At 37.2% G+C, this 26,538-nt stretch overlaps 1 protein-coding gene across 2 annotated transcripts in view; it reads left to right on the top strand.

The window, feature by feature from the left end:
* The first annotated feature begins 1,138 nt into the window (after positions 1 to 1,138).
* The window catches only part of LOC114029507 (arylacetamide deacetylase-like 4), a 52,071-nt gene continuing 26,671 nt past the window's right edge, over positions 1,139 to 26,538 (top strand). The window contains exon 1 of one of the 2 annotated variants that reach the window (XM_027843977.1): positions 1,139 to 1,379. In XM_027843977.1, the coding sequence (XP_027699778.1) occupies positions 1,215 to 1,379 (165 nt within the window). In that variant the 5' untranslated portion in view covers positions 1,139 to 1,214. The remainder of the gene's footprint in view (positions 1,380 to 26,538) is intronic. The other variant, XM_027843978.1, reaches the window with a different exon arrangement.

Raw genomic sequence — 26,538 nt, 5'->3', positions numbered from 1 at the left:
AGTCCCAGGCCCTGGAAGAGCTCAAAAGGGATTTTGAGAAGCAAGTAAGAGAAGTAGAGGAAAAACTGAGAGTGATGCAAGAAAATCATGAAAAACAAGTCAACAGCTTGCTAAAGGAGACCCAAAAAAATACTGAAGAAAAAATACTGAAGAAAGTAACACCTTGAAACTGAGTCTTCCCATCTTGCCCAGGCTGAATGCACAGTGGCTACTTATAGTCCCGATCCTCACGGTGATAAATATGAAAGTTTTATCCTGCTCCATTTTTCTGACCTGGGCTAGTTTTCCTCTTCTTAGCCTGGTGGCTCTCTGCTTCTGGGGACTTACCATATTAGTGCCAGACTTAGAGCAGACTCAATCAGCTTTATCCCCATTGCAGCCCAGAATTCTCAAGGTTGATGTTCATGTATCTCAGACTTCCTCAGTAGCAGGGACTACAGTTGGGTACCATAACACTCAGTTCAGAATAAGGTTATTACACATATATAATAAAATCTATAGGGTTACAAAAGAAAGAGATTATATTGAAATAGTTATGAAAATATATGAAAAATGTATGGACCCCAGGTTAAGAACCCCTGATTTAGAAACTGTTTAGTTATCTTGAGAATACTCAAGCTTTCACAACATAGCGAGAGTAGAGAGGACAGGAGACAGAAATAATATCTGAAAATGGCAGGAAAACAGAAGTGTTTGATCTTCCTTGAGTAGATGATTTGGATAAATCTTCTCCTTCTCATGCTATAGCTATTCAAAGCTATTCTATTTGTAATAGCAAAGAATTGGAAATAACCTACATGCCCAGTAATTGAAAAAAAATGACTGAATAACTATAGTATATTAATGGAATGTAATATTACGAATCTGTGAAAAATGTGAAGCACATAGAGAAACATAGGAAGATGCATACATGGTATAACTGGGAGAGTAGGCAGTAGAGAGAGTGAGTAGTTGGTTTAGCCACAGTCCTCCAGTTACCTAGAAGCAATGCCAGTGTATAAACCAGGCCCCAGAGTAGGTCACTTGGCAGCCCTCCTAACCATGTGGGTTCTTTGATAGGCTCTAACCCAGGAAAAGCTTGGCCTTGAGTACTTGGCAGAGCCACTGCTTACAGGGAAGATGGAAAGGTGAGGTAAGAGGGAGGCACCTATAAAGGCCCTTGGCCTTCTGTGCAGAGGATCTGTGGGCCATTGCTTCCTCCAGGAGAACACGGTATGATGACCCGGCTACTGCTCTTCCTGGCAGGGTGCCTCTTTAGCCTGGGAATTGGGCTGTGGGTGATCTTTCAGCATTTCTTTAGGACAGATGTCCCTGCTGCCATTGGCTACACAGGGAGGTTCCGTGTCCTGCACTGTGTCTTTCTACTAGTGACCACTTTGGTGAGTTGACCGCTTTGACTACCACATCCTGCTAAGAGGTTGGAGAAAGTGGGCTGGATGGGAGGGGGCGCTGGGGAAAGCTCATGCCATTTATTACTTGGGTGATCTTAGGAGATATATATGTATGTATGTGTGTATATATATATATATATATATATATATGCACATATGTACACCCATTATATATACATATATGTGTATTTATGTATGCGTGTATACACACACACACACACACACACATACACACACTCCAAGTCAGTGGAGAGGTTCCTGTAGGAGACTGATTACTGTTCCTGGTCTATACTACCATGTCCTATCCATTTTCTTTTAGTCTTTGAGGCTCTGAATTGGGGCTTTAGGTATTTAGACCACAAACTTCTCAAGGACAAGATCTAGGTCATTTTACTTGGTTGTTCCTGGCCTGTCAGGGCCCTGACCAAGTAAAATGACCTAGATCTTGTCCTTGAGAAGCTCATGGTCTAAACTGGAGGTTCCTAATCTTTTTTTGAGTATGAACCACTGAGGATCATGGATCTGAACCTGGAAAGGATCTTTGAGGTCATTTGGTGCATTTGGAGGGAATTTACCCCTTTCTCTTACAGATGGCTAGGGAGGTAATGTGATTTGCCCAAGGTCACCCAGGCAATGAGTGGTTGAGCCATGATTCAAACTCAGGTCCCTTGAGTCTACATTCAGCATGCTTCCCACTGTACCACCCCCAGCTTCCTCCTTTTTAACATAAAAAAGTTACTGAGGATCTCCTAATGACAGTATCAACTGATTGAGAAAATCCATGAGGATAGAAAGCTATTCTAAATTTGGTTCTGCTTTTAAATGAATATGTGTTTTATTAACCATCACAACATCTACATACTTCTGATAATCTCATGTTTATGTCATTGGGACACGTTATACGTTTGGTCTACAGTAGGAATGTTTGCCTATTTATTATACTGACATTTTGTTGGAGTGAAATAAACATCAAGATGACAATGCTTGGTGTGTACATGTGATCAAATGAGATCATGTTTGTAAAACACTCTACAGATCTGAAAATGACTATGGACATGGCAGATTTTTTTTTTCTTGAGAATGGTGAAATGGAGAGAGGGTCAACTAAGTAGCACAGTGGCAACAGTGATGGAGTTGGAGACAGTAAGACCTGAGTTTGAATCCCACCCCAGATACCTGTGAGCTGTGCGGGCAAATCAATTTTCTGGGCCTTGGCTTGTTTGTTTATAAAAGGAAAGGGGTTTGACTTGGCCTATCACCACCTGGGTGTAATTCTTGACTCCCTACTCTGTCTCACCCAAATCCAGTTTGTTGCCAAATCCTGCTGTAACACCTTCCCTTTTCTCTACTCTGAACACTGACACCACCTGATCTTGGCCTTGACCAGCTCACACTTGGATGACTGCAATATCTCGTGGGTGGGCCTGCCTGCCTCGAGTCTCTCATTACTCCCATTCATCTTCCATTTGTTTGTTTTCCATTGAGTTTCCTAAAGTGTGGGTCTGATTGTGTCACTTTGTTATTCAGCAAACTCTCCGGCCTCCTATCACTTCCAGAAAAAAAAAATGCAAAATCCTGTTTGGCACTTGAAGCCCTTCACAACTTGTCTTCTTCCTAATTTTCTAGTCTTCTTAAACGTTCCCCACCCCTACTGGATTCTGTGATCTGGTGATACTGGGCTCCTTGTTGCTCACTGCACTAGACACCCCATCTCCAGACTCCTGGCATTTTCAGTGACTGTCCTCCACACCTGGAACGCTCTCCCTCCTCGTCGCTGTCTCCTGGCTTTCCTGGCTTCCTTCAAATCCCAACTAAAATCCAGTCTATCAGTCAGACAATCAATTAGCATTTATTTCATTGTTCTTTAAAAAGGTTTATTGATGGTTTTTGTTTCTACATTACAAAAATTTACGGATTTGAGAAAGTAAAACAGTTAAGTCAACCATTTAGCATTTATTAAGCACTTGTTCTTGAAGCATTCACTGTGCTAAGCTCTGGGAATACGAATATAAGCAGAAACGGCAGAAAGGGAGGGAAGGAATAAGCATCTCTTATTACGTGCTTACTATGTGTCAGGCACTGTGTTAACCACCGTAGATACAAATAGAAGCAAAAAGAAATACAGTCCCTGACCTCAAGGAGCTTAAATTCTAAAAGGAAGTCCACACATAAAAGGAATCTGAGAAGCTGGGGTTGGGGGGTGAGGGTGTTATCTAGATGCGGAGCAGAGTCTGGAGCAGAATGAGGCAGGACTGACCTGGGCACCCTCCGTAAGGGAAGTTCTGGGAGAAGCCATATAATCAGAGGGAGAGGCAGCAGGGGAGACTGAAGACGCAGAGGGTACTTCCAAAGGGGGAATTCCAGGGCTGAAATGAAGAACTGAGCTACAGTAGAGGAAATCTGGGGCCTACCTTCTAGAAGCATTTCCTGATCCCCTTCCTCCTAGTGGCTTTCCTCTGTTGACTATCTCTAATTGATAATATCTATCTACATATCTATCGCGATCTCTAAATCTTGTTTGTACATAGTTGTTTGCATTTTGTCCCACCCATTAGACTATGATCTTTAGCCTTTCTTTGAAGCACCAGCACTTAGCACACTTACTTACTGATTCCAAGGTCCTTTCCAGATCTAAATCTGTGTTCCTATGGGCCCTGGACTTGAAATCCAGTAGATCTGTATGACTTGCTAGCTATGTGACCTTTGTAAACTTTTAGGAGCTTCAGTTTTCTTGCATGCACAATGGATATAAAAAATACCTTTCATATCTACCTCAAAGAGTTGTGGTGAGGATTAAATGACATAATTTCCATTTAAAAAAAACCCAGCATTTTCAAGTGTTAGAATACTGTAGAAATGGAGTGAACTGCAGTAACTCTGTGGCCTCCTTTCCCTCCCCTGCCCTTCTCTGCCAGGAACTGCTGGTCTGAATGATAACGGAGGAAGAACAGAAGTCTATCCTCTCTACCTCTTTGCAAATCTACCTGGAAACGAAGCTCCTCCAGGAAACTTCCTCTGCATGATTCTCTGTGCTCTGATTTGACTGACTGATTGATTGATAAAGTGCTCTGACTTCATGTGCTTCATTTTTATGGTGGTTCTCTTAGCTCTGAGGTATACCAGTTAGTTGGGGAGTCTCGGGCACGACTCAGTGTGCTGATTTGTAGGACCTCTGAGATCCCTTCTGCCTCTGTGAGGTTATGGTTTGATTCTTGTGTTTCTGTCTGTTCTATGTTTCTAACTAGACTATGAACTTTTTCCACGTAGCCAGGTAGTGGCCAGAACCATGGCCTTTGTTTCTTTTGAAACTCTACACCGGACCTAGCCAAAAATGGTAACACATTTGTCCTGCCCATTGAAACAAGCAAGATATAAGTTGCTCCCATTTACCAAAAAATGGCCTTGTTTATTTATCCTTGCCCAATGTCTCCTAGACAAACCTATGGAAAGCCAGTAGATTAAACCCTTAAAGGCCTAAATCTGCATTTTTGTAACTTCTACCAGGACGTTTTGGAGGTCAAGCAGAACAAGTGTAATTCTTTTTTCTTACTTGTTTTTGTGCATCTCAAACTGGATACGCCAGAGCAAGATGTCACAGTGGATAAAGTGCTGGACCTGGAGTCAAGAAGCCCTGAGGCTGTGTGATCTTGGGCAAGTCACTTAACTTCTTTATGCCTCAGTTTCCTCATTTGCAAAATGAGGATATTGATAGCACCTAACTCCCAGGGTTGTTGTGAGGACCAAACGAAAAATATTTATAAAGTGCTTTGCAAAACTTAAAGTGCTCTATAAATACTAGAGGAGATGATGATGATGATGAACAGAGGTATCTCAAATTCAATGTGTCCAAAACACAACTCATTATCTTTCTCAGCAAAACCACTCACCCCTCATCTGAAGTCCAGGACACTGCCATTATCTTAGAATAACTAGACTAGTTATTCAGGTTCAAAACCTCAATGTCCTCAAATCCTTGCTCTCACGCACTCCATCTATCCAAACAGTTGCTAAATCATTTTCTTTCCATTTTCACAACATCTCTCATGTTCATCCTTTTCCCTTCCTTTACACAGCCACCCTCCTAGTTAAGGCCTTCATTACTTATCCCCCTTCCCATTCATCCTCCACTCAGATGCTATTGGAATCTTCGTAACATACAGATTTGACTATGTTCCCTAGCCCCCTTCTCAAGAAACTCTGGTGGTTCCCAATTACTTTTAGGATGAAATGTGAAGTCCTTGGGCATTCAAAATTCTTCTTGCCTTTTCTGTCTTATACTTTACTTCCCTTGATGCTCACTACAGTCCAAGTACACTGGTCTTCTCTGCAGTGTTGGTGTGTCCCCCCCACAACCCCCAGGGCATGGAATGTTCTCTCTTCTTGCCTCTGTCTCTCAGCTCAGATCCCTCCTTAGTATAGTGCTTAACCCACAGTAAGCACTTAATAAATGCTTGTTGACTAACTGCTTTCCCCCATGACAGCCTTTCAATGACTTGAAGACGGCAGTAAAGTCATCCTGGAGTCTTCTCCAGGCTAAATATCAATAGACTTTCCTACTGCACAGGACACAGACCCTTTCCACTTGATCACTCTCCTCTGGATAATCTTTAGCTTGTCAAGATCTTTACTAAAATGTGATAGCAATAAGAATAACAATAATATTTTTAATAATTGCTAGCTTTCATATAGCACTTTAAGGATCGCAGAACACTATGTATATCACAAAAACCTTGTGAGGTAGGTACAACTGTTATCATTTCTATTTTTACAGATGGGGAGGGAATAAGCATTGAATAAGCACCTACTATGGGGATCTATGATCTTAAAATCATATGATCAGATAACCACTACCTTCCTCATTTGGACACTATGCTTCTCTTGATGTGGCCTTTTTACCAAAAGCAGGTGAGCATTTTTGGCTGCTGTGACCCATAGTAGATTCCCACTAAGCTTGTTGCATGCCCAAACCGTGATTTTTTTCTCACACAGCTGCCACTATCCTGCTTATAAGTCCCAAGGTAAGATCTCAGTTTTTCACTGATTGGCCCATCTTAGTGGGAAATACATGGGAGCATGGAGAGATGAAGGGATAAGAGAGTGAGGGCTTTGTAATAGATCATAAACATACTAGGAGAAGTGGCCATATAAACTTCTGTCTGCCTTAGCTTCCTCATGTGTAAAACAGGTATAATCATAGCACCTATCTCCTAGAGTTATTGTCAGGATAAAATGAGATAATGTTTGCAAACCTTAAAGCACTAAATAAATGCTAGGTATTATTATTAAGTGCACGGGAAAAGGAAGGGTCATTATGAAAAGGAGAATAGTAGTGGTAGAATGAAAGTAATAGTCAGCATGTTCTTCAGAAACATCTAATCTAGTTGGGGAATTTCCGGATAAGAACTAGGCAAAGATTCTGTATCCTGCTATGATCTCAGGGAATTGGTAGATTCTGAGAAAAAAAAAAGTGTCATCTCTCCCCTTCTCCTCTCACTGTCTCTGCCCCTTCCTTGTAAGTTCCTTTGGAAAATCCCTGTGTGGTCTTAACTACAGTAAAATCAAAACCATCTCCAAACTTCCAGAAACCCCTTGTGACAAGGATTGTGAAATTCATGTCAGGCAGTGTGGAATCATAGAAAGTGAGCTAGATGGGGGGTCAAAAGACCTAGGCTGGAATCCTTACTCGGGCACTGACTTGCTGTGTGACCTTTGACAAATCATTTAATCCCCGGCTTTTGAGTTTTCTCATGTGTAAAATCAGGGGTTTGGACTGGAAGAGCTCCAAACTCCTTTCTAACTCCAGATCTATTGTTCTATGTGTCCTGAAAATTGTGAGATAGAATGGGTAGGAAAAGGTGAAAAAAATGAGACATTTCTAGATTAGATAAAGATGCATCCCTCCTCAAGATTCCCCAAACTAAGCTCTACCCAAGGGACTGTTCTTGACTTTCTTTTTATCCCCAGTATTTAGCACAGTGCCTGGTACATAGTAAATACTTGTAGCCTGATTAAATCAAAGAACATTCTTAAAATGGTTTTAGGCAATAAATATACTAGTTGTATGTTGTATGTTGTACTCCTCTGGACTTTGCCATCACGTCCCAGGAATCTCACTATCCTATGAGATCACTTTGGCTCTGGACCTTACACCTTGTCAGTGACCCCTGCTCCTGCGGCCCCTCTCTCTCGTTGGAGAATGTGGCAGTGGAGAGTTCTACCTAGAACGTCCATTTAAGGAGGGTGCCCAGCCAGCCATCTTCTTCATTTCTCACCTGGGTGGACTGCTCTGGTCTTTGCCATCATACCCCTATGTCAGATAACTCCCACCCACCCCCCAACCCGTTTCAGTTTCTGCTTCCTTTTAAAGTATTGTCTTTTCCTATCATACTGTAAATTTTTTGAGGGCAAGGACTGCCCTTCTAATTTTAAAAAAATTTATTTTCAGTGCTTAGCATAGTGCCTGGCACAAAGAAGGTGATTAATAAATGTTTACTGTCTAACTGACTGTAATAATTTGTCAATATAGTATATGCCAATATTCCAATTTCTTTATTGTGCTCAAAGTCATAAGAATTAGTCAAGAGCTCACTAAACTATTTCAAGGGTAGAGCATGGAGCTAATGCAGCCAAGAACGTAGGACAATTATGTGTTGCTGAATACAGATGGAGAAAATCACAAAACCAATCTGACTGGGTCCATTGCAAATTTATGTTACATGATCTCAACTGAACCCCCAGCATGGCAAGGTGATCCGTTTACATCTTCCTGATTGACTCACCATCACATTTACCACAATGGCTTTTCCAAACCTTTTTATCTTTCCTAAAATCTCCTATGGCTCAACCATTCATCCTTTCAGTTGAAAACCCTGCCCCCATATTTCACTGAAAAAAATGAGACCATTCACTGAGAGTTCCTCTTCTTCCTCCTTCTCATCTCACATCACTACAATACCTTCCTTTACTTTCTACTTCACCCCAGTCTCATATGAAGAGGTAACGCTTCTCCTTGGCAAAAGAAACCCCTCCATATGTACAAGCGACCCCATTTCATTCTGTCTTCTCCAGCAGATTGCCTCCTCTATCATTCTCTCACTCTCTTATCTTTAATTTCTCCCTGTCTAAAGGCTGCTTCCCTTCTACATACAAATATACCCATGGTTTTTCCCATATTTAAAAAAAAATCTTCATTTGATACATCCATCCTCCTACCTAGCATCTTATCTCTCTTTTCTCTTTTGTCAGTAAACTCTTAGAGAAAGCTGCCTGTAATAAATGCCTCCATTTCCTTTCCTCCTACTCTTTCCTATTTTTTAAATTTTTATTTATTTCATTTTTAATTTATGGAATAAAATAAGCATTTCCGTAACACAGTATAATAAAAAAAGATTGCACATGAAACTGAAAATCTATTATATACAACTTGCTTTTCCTTTTATATATAATAAAGTTATGTAAATTTCTTTTTTTCCCCTTTTTTTCTTTCCTCCCCTTCTCTGCCCTAGAGATGGCTACCATTAGACACAAACATGTGTGTATGTATATATATATATGGAAAAGCATTATATGTATATATTATATATATTAAATATGTAATAAATTTATCATGTAAATTTCTTTTTTCTTTTTTTTTCTCTCCTCTCTTCCCCTGCCCTGGAGATGGCTACCATTAGAAACAAATATACATCTGTGTGTATGTGTGTGTGCGTGTGTGTGTGTGTGTATACTCTATGTACATGTCTGTATTTCTGTATGTATGTGTGTGTATACACACACACACATACACACAGATGCACACCTTTTTTTTTTTTTTTTTTGGCAATCATACGTTGTGCATTCAAACAACATAGCCAGTCCAGCAGAATTGCTCTCTCTGAAGCAGAGTTTGAGTGCTTGGCAATTTAGTTCTAGAAAGGACCTCAGCGTCTGGTATCTTATCCTGCCAGGTTATCTTCAGAATCTTCTTAAGACAATTCAAATGATAATGATTCAGTTTCCTGGCATGGCACTAGTAGACTGTCCAGGTTTCACAAGCATACAACAATGAGGTCAGTGCAATGGCTCTGTAGACCTTCAGTTTGGTAGTCAGTCTAATATCTCTTCTCTCTCACACTTTCCTTTGGAGCCTCCCAAACACTGAGCTAGCTCTGGCAACGTGTGCATCAACCACATTATCAATGTGTACATCTCTGGAAAGTACACTATGAAGATGAATAAATTTATCCACAGCATTCAAAACTCCATTTGCTGTAACCGATGGTTCTGCATATGGATGGTGTGATGGTGGCTGATGGAGCACCAGTATTTTCTTGGTGTTAATTGTTAGTCCAAAATTAGCACACGCAGCAGAGAATTGATTGATTTGGTATATATATATCTAGATCTATCTATCTATCTACATGGAAAAGTATTCTCTACATACTTCTATTTATCAGTTCTTTCTCTGGATAAAGATAGCCTCTTCCTTCATGTGTCTTTTGTAGCTAACTTGGGTATTTATAATGGTCAAAATAGCTTATTCACTCAAAGATGTTCTTGAAACAGTATTGCTATTAATGTATATGATGTTCTCTTTGTTCTGCTCATTTCACTCTTCACTATTTCACACAAGTCTATTCAAGTTTTTCCAAGATCATTAAGCTCACCATTTCTTATAGCACAGTAATATTCCACCAAATTATATACCACAACTTATTCAGTCATTCCCTAATTGATGGGCATCCTTGCAATTCCCAGTTCTTTGCCACCACAAAGGGAGCTGCTATAATATTTTAGAACATATAGGTTCATTTTAGTGGTATTACTGGGTCAAAGGGCATAGTTTCATAATACAGTTTATTTATTATATTTAGTGATACAGTTTAATTTGCCTAGTATTATTGCTCTCCAGAATAGCTAGGTCAGTTCACAATTCCACCAACAATGAATCAGTGTCCCACTTTTTCCACATCCCCTCCAACATTTGTTGCTTTTCCCTTCAATCATTTTAACCAATCTGATAGGTGGAAAATAGTATCTCAAGGTTATTTTAATTTGTATTTCTATAATCAAGAATTATTTTAGAGCATTTTTTCATATGACTATAAATTGTTTTGATTTCTTTGTTGGAAAACTAATTATTCATATCCTTTGACCATTTATCAACTGGGGAATGACTCATTCTTCAATATTTTACAAAGTTCTTTATACATTTGAGATATGAGATCTTTATCTGAGAAACTGTTTATAAAATTCCTCTCCCCTCCAATTTTCTGCTTTTCTCCTGATTTTGGTTTCTTTTATTTTAATTTCACTCTCTTTTTAATTCCTATGATCTGTCTTCCAACCTCATCATTCAATGGAAACTGCTTTTTCCTAAATAACCAATGATCTCTCTTTTTAAAAAATGAAATTTTATTGATATTTTCTGTTTATTACATCACTGTAATATCCCATGTATCCCTCCTTTCCCCCTCCAATAGAGCCATCACATATGACAAATAGTATTTTTTTTAAGAAAGGAAAAAAAGGTCAACATAACTAATGATACACTGAAAAAGTCCAAAAACATATGCAATTTGTGACATTTGTGGACATTTTGCCCCTACAAAAGGGAAAGCTAGGGGATGTCTTCTCATATTTTTTCATTTGAATCTTAATAATTTTGTTACAATAATTTCAGGTTTTCTGGTGTGTTATTCTTTCCATTTACATTGTTAGAGTTACTGTGTATATTGCTTTCTTCTTTCTGCTGACTTTATTCTGCATCACTTTGTATAGATCTTTCGATGCTTCTCTATATTCATCACATACATCATTTCTTACATCACAGTAATATTCCATTATATTCATGTACTACAATTTGTTTAGCCATTCCCAGTTGATGGGCATCTACTTTGTTTCCAATTCTTAACTCTCACAAAAAAGTGCTGCTATAAATATTTTTGGAGAGGGGACTTTATCAGTGATTTCCTTGGATTATAAGCCAGTAATTGAGTCTCTGGTTCAAAGTGTATGGACATTTTAGTCTCTCTAATTTTAAAATTCCAAATTGCTTTCCAAAAATAGCTGTACCATTTCCCACTCCACCAAAAATGTATTAGTATGCCTCTCTTTCAACAACCTCTCTAACATTAACTATTGCTATTTTTGCCAATTTGCAAGACATGAAATGAAACCTCAGGGTTGTTTTGATTTGCATTTCTCTTATTATTAGTGATTTGGAGCATTGTTTTCATGTGGTTGAAAATACTTTGTAGTTCTTTTGAGAAGTGTCTGTTCATATACTTTGAACATTTATCTACTGGGGAATGACATATATACATATATATGTGTGTGTATATGTATACATACATACATACATATATATGTATAGTTCATGTATCTTGCATACCAAGCCCTTATCGGAGAAATCTGGTATCAAGATTTTTTTCTCATTCAACCATTTTCTTTATTATCCTAGCTGCATTTATGTTGTCTGTGCAGAAGTTTTTCAGTTTCAAGTAATCAAAGTTATCTATTTTATCTTTTTTAATTGCCTCTATTTCTTATTTGATTAAGAAGACATCTCCTATCCATAGCTGAGAGATATATATGACCTGTTTCCCTTCTAATTTTTAAAAATATTATCTTTAATATTAAAGTAATTAAAGTAATACTTTAATATTAAAGTATCCATTTAAAATATATTGTGGAGTATGGTGTAGGGTGTTGGTCTAAGCCTAATTTCTGCCAGATTGCTTTCCAGTTTTCCTAGTTTTTACTAAGTAGGGAATTTTTCCCTAGGTAATTTATGTTTCCTACTTTATCAAATACTGGCTTACTGAGTTCTATTGTTTCTGGGTCTCCCTTATCTAGTCTATTCCATTGATCTATCTCTCTATCCTTTAACTAATGCCATATGGTTTTGATGACTGCTGCTTTATAATATAGTTTGTGATGCGGAAGTGCTATTTTTCCTTCATCCTTTTTTCATTTTTCTTTACATTTTAGATCTTTTGTTTTACCAAATAAATTTTATTATTATTATATCAAGTTCTTTAAAGTATTCCCTTGCTAATTTGATTATTATAGCATTAAAAGTATAAATTAGTTTTGATAGTTTGTCATTTTTATATTGGTGTGGCCTAGCCATGAACACTGAATACTCCTGCAGCTATTTAAGTTATTTATTTCTTTAAGGAATACTTTGTAATTGAATGTATACAAGTCTTCTGTGTGCTTTTGAAGGTTAATCCTCAGATATTTTATGCATTTTATAGTTATTTAGAGTGGTGTTCCTTTTCTGTAATTTCTTCTTATGTTTTGTTATTATTATTACATAGAAATGCTATTGATTTCTGAGGATTTATTTTGTTGCCTATAACTTTGCTGAAGCTATTAATTGTCTCAATTAGTAGCTTAGTGGATTCTAAAGGATTTTCCAAGTAAATAATCATATCATTAACAAATAGGTATAGTTCTGTCTCCTTTTTATTAACATTCCCTTCTCTTATTTTATTACTATTGATAACATTTCCAGAATTACATCAAATAATAGTGAGGTGAGTGGGTGGTCTAGTATGCACCCATTGCATATTATGCTTGTTTTTGGTTTTAGATAGATATTTTTTATGATATATTTTTAAAAGGTCCCTCTATGCCTATACTTTGTGGGATTTTTATTTAGCACAGAAGAGTGTTTTATTTTATCAAAAGCTTCTCTTACATCTATTGAAATAATCACATATTTTTGGATGTTTTGGTTTTGCAAATGATTAATTATACTGCTTGTTTTCCTCATGTTAAACCACCCTTGCACCCCTGGTATCAGTCCTACTTTATCATAATTAATAATTTCTCAGACAAATTGTTGTAGTGTTTTTGACAGGGTTTTGTTTAAAATTTTTTTTGTTTTGTTTTTTAATTAATAAATTTACTTATTTTTAGTTTTCAACATTTACTTCCACAAGATTTTGAGCTCCAAATTTTCACCCCATCTTGTGTTTAAAATTTTTGAGTCAATATTCATTAATAATATTGACCTATTGTTTTTTTCCCTGTGTTTTGTCTTTCTCTAGTTTGGTTATTAGGACTACATTTGTCTCACAAAAGGATTTTAATAGGATGCTTTCTCAGTTTTTGAAAATTTGTGAAGTAGGGGTACTAACTGTTTTTTAAAAGTTTGATAGAATTCTCCTGTGAATCCATCCGGACCAGAAGTATTTTTTTCCTTTGGTAGTTCCTTTACAACTAGATCTATTCCTTTTTCTGATATCAGGTAATTTATTTGGTCTTCTGACAGCTTGAATATTTTATATTTTTGAAAGTAGTCCACTATTTTTGGTGTGTTCTCAGTTTTGTTACCATATAATTGTGCATAATATGCTCTGATTTTTCATTTTGTTCTGATTTTACTGTGATAACATCTTGATCATTTGCTTTTTTTTGTTTTTGATTTTCTGCTTTTTTCTTTTTAATCAGATTAGCTAAGAGTCTTTCAATTTTATTAGTCCTTTCAAAGAACCAGCTTTTAGTTTTAATTATAATTTCTATGGCTTTTTTTGTTTCTAATTTATCTCTTTACTTCTAATTTTTAATATCTCCTAGGTTAGTTTATTTGTTTTTTTTTTAATTTTTGAAATGCATATTCAGTTCACTAAACCTCTCTTTTAACTTTATTGATATATGTTATAAGGATATGATTTCCCCTCCGAGGACTGACATAACTGCATCCCAGAAATTTTGGTATGACATTTCAACATTATAATTTTCTTCTGAATAGTTATTGTTCCTATGATTTTTTTGACCCATTCATTATTTATGATTTCATTATTAAGTCTCCATTTGCATCTGTATTTTTTGTTTGTGGTCCATGAGCAAATTTTGATCATGACTTTCAGGTAGTCTAATAATTCTTAAATTAATCTCCCCTCAATCTACTTTCCAGGTCAGTTGTTTTTCCTATGAGATATTTCACATTTTTTCTATTTTTCAATCTTTTGACATTTTGTTGGTTTTTGATGTCTCATGTAATCATTAGCTTATGCTTGACCAATTCTAGTTTTGAAAGAGTTACATTCTTCTTTAGTGAGATTTTATACATCTTTTACCATTTGGACAATTCTGGTTCTTTTTCCTTATTTTAATCTTCTTATTTTAGACTTAAATACATAATAAGAAAAGAAAAAGAAATATATTATGAACTTAAATATTAAAATTTAAATATAAAATAAGAAAAGAAAAAAATGTCATGTGCACAGCAGAACACAAGAGGGGATTAAAAATATATACCAATAAATTTCCATTTCAAGAAAATCTATGTAATAAGTACTATGTGTTGTGTTGAGAGCTGTCCATCTTTTCTTTGCTTCCTTGTAGGTTTTCTTCTGTTCTCTGCTGTACACTTTTTACTTTGTTATTTTTCCCCATTTCTTCTCCTCCCCTCCCCCGTTAAGCATAGATATATTTATATATAGATATATACATACATGTATATGCATACATACACATATAAACATATACTTTCCCTAAAGGATTCTACTCCTAATCTTTGTTTCTATGTTTGTGCATATGTCTTATTTCCTATCCCTCCTGACTCCTCTACTTCTGCCCACTACCTTGCCTATGTATTACTTAACTGACCCCACCCAATGATCCCTCCCTTATTCTTCCATACCCATAAATCTAAACACCTTTCTATACTCCCCTCTAAAGATCCTTCCCTTATCCTCACAGGGATCCCTCCTTTATCTTCCCATTCCCACCCTTCCATATCCCCCTTTAACCTATTCTCTCACCCTCCCCTCTAAAGATCCCTTCCTTATTCTCTCTCCCCTCCCTATCCCCTTTATGTTTTATTTCTTTCTAAATTTAGAAGACTTTTATACTCTTCTAGATGTATATGTATTGTTCCCTCTTGACTCCATTCCCAATTAAAGTAGATTTCCAGAACTAACAGCACTCTTCCCCCATCTAATTTCTCTGCATTGGTTCTTCCTCTCGCACCTCACTTGTATAAGATAATTACTCTTCTTAGTTGTTCCTGACTGGTTTTTCTTTTTGAAGTCATATCACGCTCAGCTCTACCCCAATCTTTCTTATGAACTACCCAATTACTAATAACAATCTTAGACATACATTTTACATTTTACATACATAAATCTCCTTAACAAGGACCTTGTAATTGGCTTTGGTATGTACCTTATATCTCTCTTGGCTCTTGTATGTCAAATCTTCTATTAAGTTCAGGTTTTTCTTAAACAAAGTTCTGAAAGTCTGACAATTGGTTAAATGTCCATTTTTTTTTTATTGAGAATTATGCTTATCTCTGGTGGGTATGATATTTTTGGCCAGAACCCCAGTTCTTTTCCTCTTAAATATCTAATGTTCCAAGACCTGCAGTCTTTTAGTGTCACTGCTGCTAGGTCTTGTGTGATTCTAATTGTGGCACTGCCATATGTGAATTGTTTTTTTTTTTCTTGTTGCTTGTAATATTTTATTTTTGAGCTGGCAGGTTTCAGAATTTGACTATAATATTCCTGTGGGTTTTCCTCATAGGATCTCTTTCAGATGGTGATCAGTGGATTTTTTCTATTTCTACTTTCTCCTCTTGTTCTAATGCTTCAGGAAAATTTAATTATTTCTCATATTATTGTATTAAGATTCTTTTTTTGATTATAGCTTTCAGGTAGTCCAATTATTCTTATGCTTTCTCTTCTTGATCTGTTCTCCAGATCAGTTGTTTTTATGAGATGTTTCATAGTCTCTTCTATTTTTTCATTCTATGTATTTTGTTTTGTTATTTCTAGATCTCTTATAACTTTGCTGATTTCCCCGTGCTGAATTCTGATTTTCAAGGAGTTATTTTCTTCCTTAAGATTCTGGATCTCCTTTTCTAATTGGTTGATTTTCTTTTCACAATTTTCTTGTTTTTCTTGAATTGTTCTTTTTTTTTTTTTTTTTTAGCTTTTCCTCAATCTCTTTCACTTTATTTTTAAAGTCTTTTAAAAGTTCTTCTGTGAATTCTTTTTGGGCAGGTTATCATTTGACATTGCTCTTTAGGGGTAGAAGAGGATTTCTTTGCTTCAGTATCCTCCTTGGAAGATGAACCTTGATCTTCTCTATTCCCATAATAACTCTATATGGTTGGACTCTTTTTTCTTTGCCTGTGAATTTTTTTTTTGGTAATAGTTTAGTTTTTGTAATCACCTCTAGTCCTGGGGCATTGGGGATGTTGCCTCTGGCCTCAGATCCTCCTTCAGGTTTCCCCTCTGACCTTGAACCCAGATCAAGACCTCCAGCCTCCTGTAAGTGCCCACAGCCAGCAGCATCCCTGCCCCACTGCTTCTGCACTTACCTAATGTGTGCTGGTTCCTTCTCTCCTTGGGCCACGTCTCTGCAGCACAGCTGGGTCTGGTGTTCCTTGTCAGTAAAGATTCCTTCAGTCTTCCCTGGCTCAGATACCCAGCCTCCTTCACTGCCCCAGGGATAAAAGTTCCTTCAGCTGGAGCTGAGGTAGCCTCCCAACCCAGCTAACCCCAGGCCTTGTTGCTTGTTTTTAATAGGTCCCTAGCCTGGAGGTGTTTACTCCTCACAGGGACCAAACCTCATTCTGGGATTTTTCTTCAGATCTTCTCCAGTTGTCCCAGGAGGAACACTGTTCTGCCTCTACTCTTATTTATTTTCATTGCTCTCTGTTGGCCCTGATGCACTATTTTATCTCTTTTGTGGGGGAAAATCTTGAGGGTTTGGAATTTTCTGATCTACTCTTCTATCTTCCCAGAATCCTCTTGGCAATTCTGGTTCTTAAGGAGTTTTTTTTCAGTATGTTTTGTGTCTCTTTTAAAAACTGCTAATTGTCTTTTCATAAAATTCTTATATTGCTCTCATTCCTTTCCCCAATTTTTCCTCTGCTGCTCTTATTTGATTTTTTTTCTCTTATTTGATTTTTAAAATAATTTTTTTTTTGCTCTCTTAAAATTTCTTTCTTGGGGCAGCTAGATGGCACAGTGGATAGAGCACCAGCCCTAGATTCAGGAGGACCTGAGTTCAAATGTGGCCTCAAACACATGATACTAACTAGCTGTATGACCCTGGGCAAGTCACTTAACCCCCTTCCCAAAGCAAACAAACAAACAAAAAACAAACAAACAAAATCTCTTTCTTTAGTTCTTCTAGGAGTTCATGTTGGGCTTGTGTCCAATCTGCATTTTTCATTGAGGCTTTGCTTGTAGATGTTTTCAAATCATTATCTGCTGAGTTTGTATCTTGAGCTTCTCTGTCACCATGGCAGCCTTTTATGGTCAGGTTCTTTTTTTGTTGTTTGCTCACTTTCCGGTGTATTTCTTGACTTTGGACTTTATGTTAGAGTTGCACTCTGCTCAACTCTGGACTTTGGGATGGAGTATATCTTGCCTGATCTAGATTTTACATCCTGCTGCATTCACAGCTAGGGCTAGGGGCTTGTAAATTTTTGGTGCTTCCAAAGTGGTGTGATCTGGGAAAAGTTCTAGTCACTGCCCTCCTTGTCTGTGCTTTGTTTCTTACACAGGGAGGATTCCTGCTCTCTTGTGACCATACATTGCTAATGTAAAAACCATAGCTTTGACTATATAGTCCTCTGTTGGCAAGGTGATGTCTCTTGTTTCTTACGACATTGTACAGATTAGCTATAGCTCTCCTTTCAAGGAGCAAGTATCTTTTAATTTCATGGTTTCAGTTGCCGTCTACAGTGATCTTTGAGCCCAAGAATATAAAATCTGACATTGCATCCATTTTTTTTCTATTTGCCAAGAAGCGATGAGATCAGTTGCCAAGATCTTAGATTTTTTGATATTAAGCTTCAAGTCAGCTTTTACACTCTCCTCTTTTACCTCTATAAAGAGGCTTCTTGATTCTTCTTCACTTTCTGCCTTCAGAATGGTATTGTTTGCATATCTGAGACTGTTGATATTCCTCCTGAAAACTTTAATTCCAGCTTTGGATTTGTCCAGCCTGGCCCTTCACATGATATACTCTGCAGATAAGTTAAATAAAGTGCCATACTTCTTTTCTAATTTTAAACCAACAGTTGTTTCATGTTCCATTCTAACTGTGGCTTCTTGGCCTGCATACTGGTTCCTTAGTAGGCAAGTAAGATAATCTGGTACTCTCATCTCTTTGAAGACTTGCCACATTTTGTTGTGATTCACACAGTCAGAGACTTCCGTGTCAATGAAGCAGAAGCAGATGTGTTTGTGGAACTTCCTTGCTTTCTCCACTAGCCAACAAATGTTGGCAATTTGGTGTCTAGTTCCTCTGCCTCTTTGAAAATGAGCCTGCTTTTCTGGTAGTTCTGGGTTCACTTATTGTTGAAGCCTAGCTTGGACAATTGCAAGTATAACCTTGCTGGTGTGTGAAATGTGTGCTGTTGTTCAGTAATCTGAACATTCCTTGTCATTGCTCTTCTTTAGCATTGGGATGGCAAACTGATCTTGTTCCAATCCAATAGCCACTGTTGTGTTTTCCAAATTTGTTGGCATATTGAGTGCATCATTTTAACAGTATCATCTATTAGGATTTTAGATGGCTTAGCTGGAATTCTGCCATCTCCACTAGTCTTACTGTTAGTAATGCTTCTTAAGGGCCACTTGACTTTATTTTCTAGAGTGTCAGGCTCTAGATCAGAGGTTCCCAAATTTATTTGGCCTACCACCCCCTTTTAAAAAAAATTACTCAGTGTTCCCCTGGAAATCTATTTTCTTCAAACTTTTAATTTTTTTTAAAATTTGTGTCATTCAAAAAATATAATTTTTTAAAAAAAAGACATCTTAAATTTAATAATTTATTGTAAATTTGTGGGGTTTTTCCTGCATTGAAATTTTGATGATGGAATATTGCATTATGCAACCAATAGTATTTTTTTTAATTTTCTTTTTTTATATTCTTTTTTAAATGGTAATTTAAATTTATTTTTAGTTTTCAACATTTACTTCCACAAGATTTTGAGTTCCAAATTTTCGTCCCATCTCGCCCCTCCTCCCACCTCAATATGGCATGCATTCTAAATACCCCTTCCCCTAGTCTGCCTTCTCTTCTATCTCTCCCCCCCCTTCTCTTATCCCCTTCCCCTTCAATTTTCCTGTAGGGCAGGATGGATTTCTGTACCCCATTTCCTGTATTTCTTATTTCCCAGTTGCACGTGAAAACATTTTTTTTAAACATGTGTTTTTAAAACTTTGGGTTCCAAATTTTCTCCCTTCCTCCCTCCCCACCCACCCTCAATGATAAGGCAAGCAACTAAATATAGGTTATATATGCGCAGTTATGCAAAACACTTCCATAGTAGACATGCTGTGAAAAACTAACTCTATTTCCCTTAATCCTATCCCACCCACCCATTTATTCTGTTCTTTTTTTTGACCCTGTCGCTCCTCAGAAGTATTTGCTTCTGATTACTCCCTTTCCCAATCTGCCCTCCTCTCTATCATTCCCCTACTCTTCTGTCCCCTTCCCCCCCTATTTTCCTGTAGGGTAAGACAGATTTCCACACCCAATTGAGTATGTATGTTATTCCCTCCTTAAGTCAAATCCCATGAGAATAATATTCACTCATTCCCTCTCACCTTCCCCCGTTTCCCCTCCACTATAAGAGCCTTTTATTTCTGTTTGTTTTTTTTTGTGGGATGATTTACCCCATTCTACGTCTCCCTTTCTCCTTCTCCTAGTATATTCCTCTCTCACCCCTTAATTTTATTCTCCAGATATGACCCCTTCATTTTCAACTCACCTTGTACCCTCTATCCATCTATCTATATCTATATATACATACATATAATTTTTTCCCCTCCAACTACCCTAATACTGACAAAGGTCTCATGAGTTACAAATATCATCTTTCCATGCAGGAATGTAAACAGTTCAACCTTAATAAGTCTCTTATGATTTTCTCTTTCCTGTTTACCTCTTCATGTTCCACTTGAGTCTTGTATTTGAAAATCAAATTTTCTATTCAACTCTGGTCTTTTCATCAAGAATGCTTGAAAGTCTTCTATTTCACTGAATGACCATTTTTTCCCCTGAAGGATTATACTCAGTTTGCTGGATAGGTGATTCTTGGTTGTAATCCTATCTCCTTTGCCCTCTGGAATATTATATTCCATGCTCTGTAGTCCCTTAATGTAGAAGCAGCTAAATTTTGTGTTATCCTGATGGTGTTTCCACATTACTTGAATTGTTTCTTTCTGGCTGCTTGTAATATTTTCTCCTTGACCTGGGAACTCTGGAATTTGCCTACAATATTCCTAGGAGTTTTCCTTTGGGGATGTCTTTCAGGAGGAGATCAGTGGATTCTTTCCATTTCTATTTTGCCCTCTGGTTCTAAAATATCAGGACAGTTTTCTTTTATAATTTCTTGAAAGATGATGTCTAGGCTCTTTTTTTGATCATGGCTTTCAGATAGTCCAATAATTTTAAAATTCTCTCTCCTGGATCTATTTTCCAGGTCAGTTGTTTTTCCAATGAGATATTTCACATTGTTTTCTAATTTTTCATTCTTTTGGATTTGTTTTACAGTGTGTTGATTTCTCATAAAGTCACTAGCTTCCAATTGCTCTATTCTAATTTTTAAGGAAGTATTTTCTTCATCCTTTTTCATCTGGCCAATTTTGCTTTTTAGGACATTCTTCTCCTCAATTGTTTTTTGGACCTCTTTTGCCATTTGAGTTAGGCTATTTTTAAGGTGTTATTTTCTTCAGTATTTTTTTGGGTCTCCTTTAGCAAGGTGTTGACTTGTTTTTCATGATTTTCTTGCAAAACTCTCAGTTTTTCCTCTACTTCTCTTACTTGCTTCTCAAAATCCCTTTTGAGCTCTTCCAAGGCCTGGGACTGATTCATATTTTTCTTGGAGGCTTTGGATGTAGGAGCTTTGGCTTTTTTGTCTTCTGGTTATATGTTTTGATCTTCTTTGTCACCAAAGTAAGATAATATAGTCTGACTCTTTTTGTGCTACTTACTCCAGATCCTGGCCAATTACTTGAGTTTTAAACTCTTTGTTAAGGTAAAAGTCTGCTTCCAATGTGAAGAGTGTACTGTCCCAAACTTCGGGGGTTTGTACAGCTGTTTTCAGAGGTACTTCTAGGGACCTGTAAATTTTCAGTTCTTCCAAGGTGCTATGATATGGGGCAAGGTGTTTTCTCTCCACTGCCACAACAAGCTTCACCACACCAGTGCTCCTCCTTGCCCCAGGACCGCCCCTCAGAACTGTGACCCAGATCCAAGCACCAGTAAAGCAAGAGATTCCTGCCTCAGCACTGACAAAGAGATCCCTGCAATCCTCCTCTGATCAGCCACTCGATTCCCCCTCAGTCTATGGGCGGAAGCTCAGGAAAAAGCCGTGGCCCCAGGCCGCACTCAGAACTTGCGACTGAGACCTAGCTCCTCTCTCACCCCAGTCACAGACTTCCCACTGACTTTCTAAGTTGTCTTTGGCATTCAGGGGTTGAGAAGTCTGGAAATCACCACAGCTGCCTGCAATTCAATCCTCTGAAGCCTGCTCCAGGGTCTCTGTGGCCTGCACACCCACACCGAACTGTGCTCCTCTCCCCGCCTGGCATGATATACCTTTCAGATCAACCATCCAAGCTGTCTTTGGCTGGAAATTTGTTTCACTCTGTCTTTTTGTGGGTTCTGCTGCTTTAGAGTTTGTTTAGATTCATTTTTTTTAGGTATTTGGAGGGCTTTGGGAGAGAGCTCAAGACAGTCACTGCTTTCCCTCTGCCCTCTTGGCTCTGCCCCCCCCCCCCCCCCAACCAATAGTCTTGTATTGCAAACAAGTCATTACATGCACATATTCCTGCCAATGCATGCTGGACTTCCCGACAATGCATGACATGCTCACCTGCTAAGACTTATTATTGGAGGACTTGACCACTGATTGGTTATAACTTGCATTTTTTGTGTTTATTTGGAAAATAATGTAATCACTACAACTTCAACTCTGTTATACAACAGATAAAATATGTACAAATGGTTTTTCAAAATTTTCTTCTCTTCTTTCCTTATGCTTTCACCATCCCCTTATTTTAATTCAATGCCCCCAATTGCACCTGAGGCTACTACTGTCCCCTGGACCATTCCAGCACCCCTCAGTGGTCGTATTGCCAACTTTGAGAATCTATGTGTCTAGATCAATAACTATACCATCATGGTTACTGGTGATGTTAAGATCTTTCTTATATAGTTCTTCTGTGTATTCTTGCCACCTCTTCTTAATCTCTTCTGCTTCTGTTAAGTCCCTACCATTTTTGTCTTTTATCATGCCCATTTTTTCATGAAGCATTCCCTTGATATCTCTAATTTTCTTGAAGAGATCCCTTGTTTTTCCCATTCTATTGTTTTCTTCTCTTTCTTTGCATTGCTCATTTAAGAAAATCTTCTTATCTCTCCTTGCTCTTCCATGCAATTCTGCATTCAGTTGAGTATATTTTTTTCTTTCCCTTTTCTTCTTTCCTCAGTTTTTTGTAAAGCATCATCAGACAGCCATCTTGTTTTCTTGTTCTTTTCTTTGGAATTTTTTTTTGTTGTTGTTGCCTCCTATACAATACTGAAAACTTCTGTCCATAGTTCTTCAGGCACTCTATCTACCAGATCTAATCCCTTAAATCTCTTTCTCACTTCCACTTCATATTCATAAAGGATGCCATTTGGACTGATGGTTTCCCCTACTTTCTTTAATTTAAGTCAGAATTTTTCAATGAAAAGCTCATGATCTGAGACACAGTAAGCTGCAAGTCTTGTTTTAACTGATTGTATAGAGCCTTGTGTCCTTTGCAGTTTTCCTCCAAACAGTGGAAAATGTCTCAAAATCAATTTTTAATTGGTGAAGCAACTTAGCAACCCAGGACAGCTTGGAGGGTAAGCAAGAAAGGTCTGTCTCACTGGAGTTAAATAGGAGTGTGATCTGCAAGCAGCAGTGATAGACTGCACCCTAGGGAGCCTGTTATAAGGCTCCATCCCCAGAGCAAGACAGCAGGAGGACCCACACCCAAGGCAAGCCAACATTGAGGTACCACTCCCAGAGCAGGTCAGCAGTGAGACCTTGAACCCCAAGACAGGACAATACTAATGCTTCACCCCCCCAGAGCAAGTCAGCAGTGAGGCCACACCTCTGTGGCAGGCCAGCAGTGAGACCCCAATCCTGAGTTAGACTGATAGGGAGGCCCCACCCAAATTAAAAACCAGGATGGAGGCCACCCCTCCAGTGCAAACCAGTAGCTAGGCCCTGAGGCCTAGTGCAAGACAGCAGCAAGGCCCCAAGCCCTGGTACGAGAAGCTTGGGACAGGGCAGAAACAGCCCAACCTTTACATAAAAGTAGAAAGTCACAAAACAGGCAGAAAAAAATGAGAAAATCCCCCCCCCCAAAGTACCTGACCATAGAAAGTTACTATGGTGACAGGGAAGATCAAAACACAAACTTAGAAGAGGACAACAGTATCAAAATGGCTACATACAAAGCATCAAAGAAAAATGTACATTGGTCTCAGGCTCCCAAAAGACCTTCTGGAAGAACTCAAAAAGGTTTTTTAAAAAGTAAATAATAGATGTAGAAGAAAAATTGGGGAAAGAAATGAGAGCAATTCAAGAGAATCATGAAAAAGAATCAATAATTTGGTAAAGCAAGCACAAAAATGGGAAAAGATATAAAAAAATTTACTGAAGAAAGCAACTCTTTAAAAAGTAGAACTGGCTAAATGGAAAAGGTGGTACAAAAGGTTATTGAAGAAAATCATTCCTTAAAAATTAGAATTGGGCAAATGGAAACTAATGACTCTATGAGACATCAAGAAATGACAAAACAAAATCAAAAGAATGAAAAAAATTTACATTTTATTTTACTTTTTCATTCTTTTGATTTCGTTTTGTCATTTCTTGATGTCTCATAGAAACATTAGATCTCTGAAGAAATTTGAATGGGAATAGAAAGGAATTTACCTTTTTCTCAGCAGTACATGGCACTTACACAAAAACTGACCAATTATTAAGGCATAAAAATCTCATAATCAAATGCAGAAAGAGAGAAATATTAAATGTATCCTTTTCAGATCATAATGCAATAAAAATTACATTCAGTAAAGGGAAGTGGAAAGATAGATTAAAATTAACTAGAAATTAAATAATTTAGTCCTAAAGAATGAATGAGTCAGAGAACAAATGATAGAAATAATAAATAATTTCATTAAAGAGAATGACAACAATGAGAAAACACATCAAGATTTATGAGTTGCAACAAAAGTAGTACTTTGGGGAAAATTTATATCTCTAAATGCTTACATCAATAAAACAGAAAAAGAGCAGATCAATGAACTGGGCATGCAACTAAAAATCTAGAAAAAGAACAAATTAAAAATACCCAATTAAACACCAAATTGAGAATCCTGAAACTCAAATGAAAGAACAATAAAAATAAAAACTATTGAACTAATAAATAAAATTAGAGGCTGGTTTTATGGGGAAAAAAGAATAAAATAGATAAACCATTGGCTAATTTGATTTAAAAAAAGAAAGAAAACCAAATTGCAAGTATCAAAAATGAAAAGTGTGAATTCACCACAAATGAAGAGAAATTTAAAACAATTACTAGGAATTTTTCTGCCCAACTATATACCAATAAATCTGACAATCTAAGTGAAATGTATAAATATTTACAAAAATATAAATTTCTCAGTTTAACAGAAGAGGAAATAGAATACTTCAATAACCTCATCCTAGAAAAAGAAATGGAACAAGCCATCAATGAACTCGCTAAGAAAAAATCTCTAGGGCCAGATGGATTTACAAATGAATTCTACCAAACATTTAAAGAAAAATTAGTCCCAAACCTATAAAAACTATTTGGAAAAACAGGCAAACAAATCCTATCAAATTCCCTTTTTTTTTTTTTTTTTTTGGCTAGGCAATAGGGTCAAGTGACTTGCCCAGGGTCACACAGCTAGTAAGTGTTATGTGTCTGAGGCCAGATTTGAACTCAGATCCTCCTGAATCCAGGGCCAGTGCTCTATCCACGCGCCAACTAGCTGCCCCTCAAATTCCTTTTATAACACAAATATGGTGCTGATACCTAAACCAGGAAGAGCTAAAACAGTTCAAGAAGACTATAGACTAATTTCCCTAATGAATATTGAGGCAAAAATTTTAAATAACATACTAGTAAGAAGATCACAGCAATATATCACAAGGATCATACACTATGACCAGGTGGGATCTATAGCAGGAATGCAGGGCTGGTTCAATATAAGGAAAAGTATCAGCATGATTGTCCATATCAATAACAAAACCAACAGAAATCATACAATTATCTCAATAGTTGCAGAAAAAAAGCCTTTGACAAAATACAGCACCCGTTCCTATTAAAAACACTGGGGAGCATATGAATCAATGGAGTATTTCTTAGAATGACAAATAATATCTATCTAAAACCATCAGCAAGCATTTTCTGTAATAGGGATGAACCTGAAGCCTTCTCAGTAAGATCAGAGATGAAACAAGGATGCCCATTATCACCACTATCATTCAATTTGTACTAGAAACATCAACTACAGAAATAAGAGAAGAAAAAGAAATGAAAGGAATTACAATATTCAATGAGGAAAGAAAACTATCACTCTTTGTAGATGATATGATATTATCCTTAGAGAATTCTAGAGAATCAACTAAAAATTTCCTTTTAAAAAAATTTTATTTTTTTGCAAGGCAATCGGGGTTAAGTGACTTGCCCAGGATCATACAGCTAGTGAGCATCATGTGTCTGAGTCCAGATTTGAACTCAGGTTCTCTTGACTCCAGGGCCAGTGCTCTATCCACTGTACCACCCAGCTGCCCTACTAAAAAACTTCTTGAAATCATCAGTAACATTAGCAAAGTTACAGAATATAAAATAAATCTACACAAATCATCATAATTTCTATATGTTACCAACAAAGTTCAGCAAGAAGAGATAGAAAGAGAAATTTGATTTAAAACAACTACAAATAATATAAAATATTTGGGAGTCTACCTGCCAAGACAAATCCAGGAACTATATGAACACAATTACAAAACAATTTTCACACAAATTAAGTCAGACTGGAGCTTGCTTTCTCTTCCTTCCTTCCTTCCTTCCTTTCTTCCTTCCTTCCTTCCTTCCTTCCTTCCTTCCTTCCTTCCTTCCTT

This window comes from Vombatus ursinus, unplaced genomic scaffold (assembly GCF_900497805.2).
Source record: "Vombatus ursinus unplaced genomic scaffold, bare-nosed wombat genome assembly UNPS02014932.1, whole genome shotgun sequence".
Taxonomy (NCBI): Eukaryota; Metazoa; Chordata; class Mammalia; order Diprotodontia; family Vombatidae; genus Vombatus; species Vombatus ursinus.
This window is presented reverse-complemented; position numbering and strand designations above follow the sequence as displayed.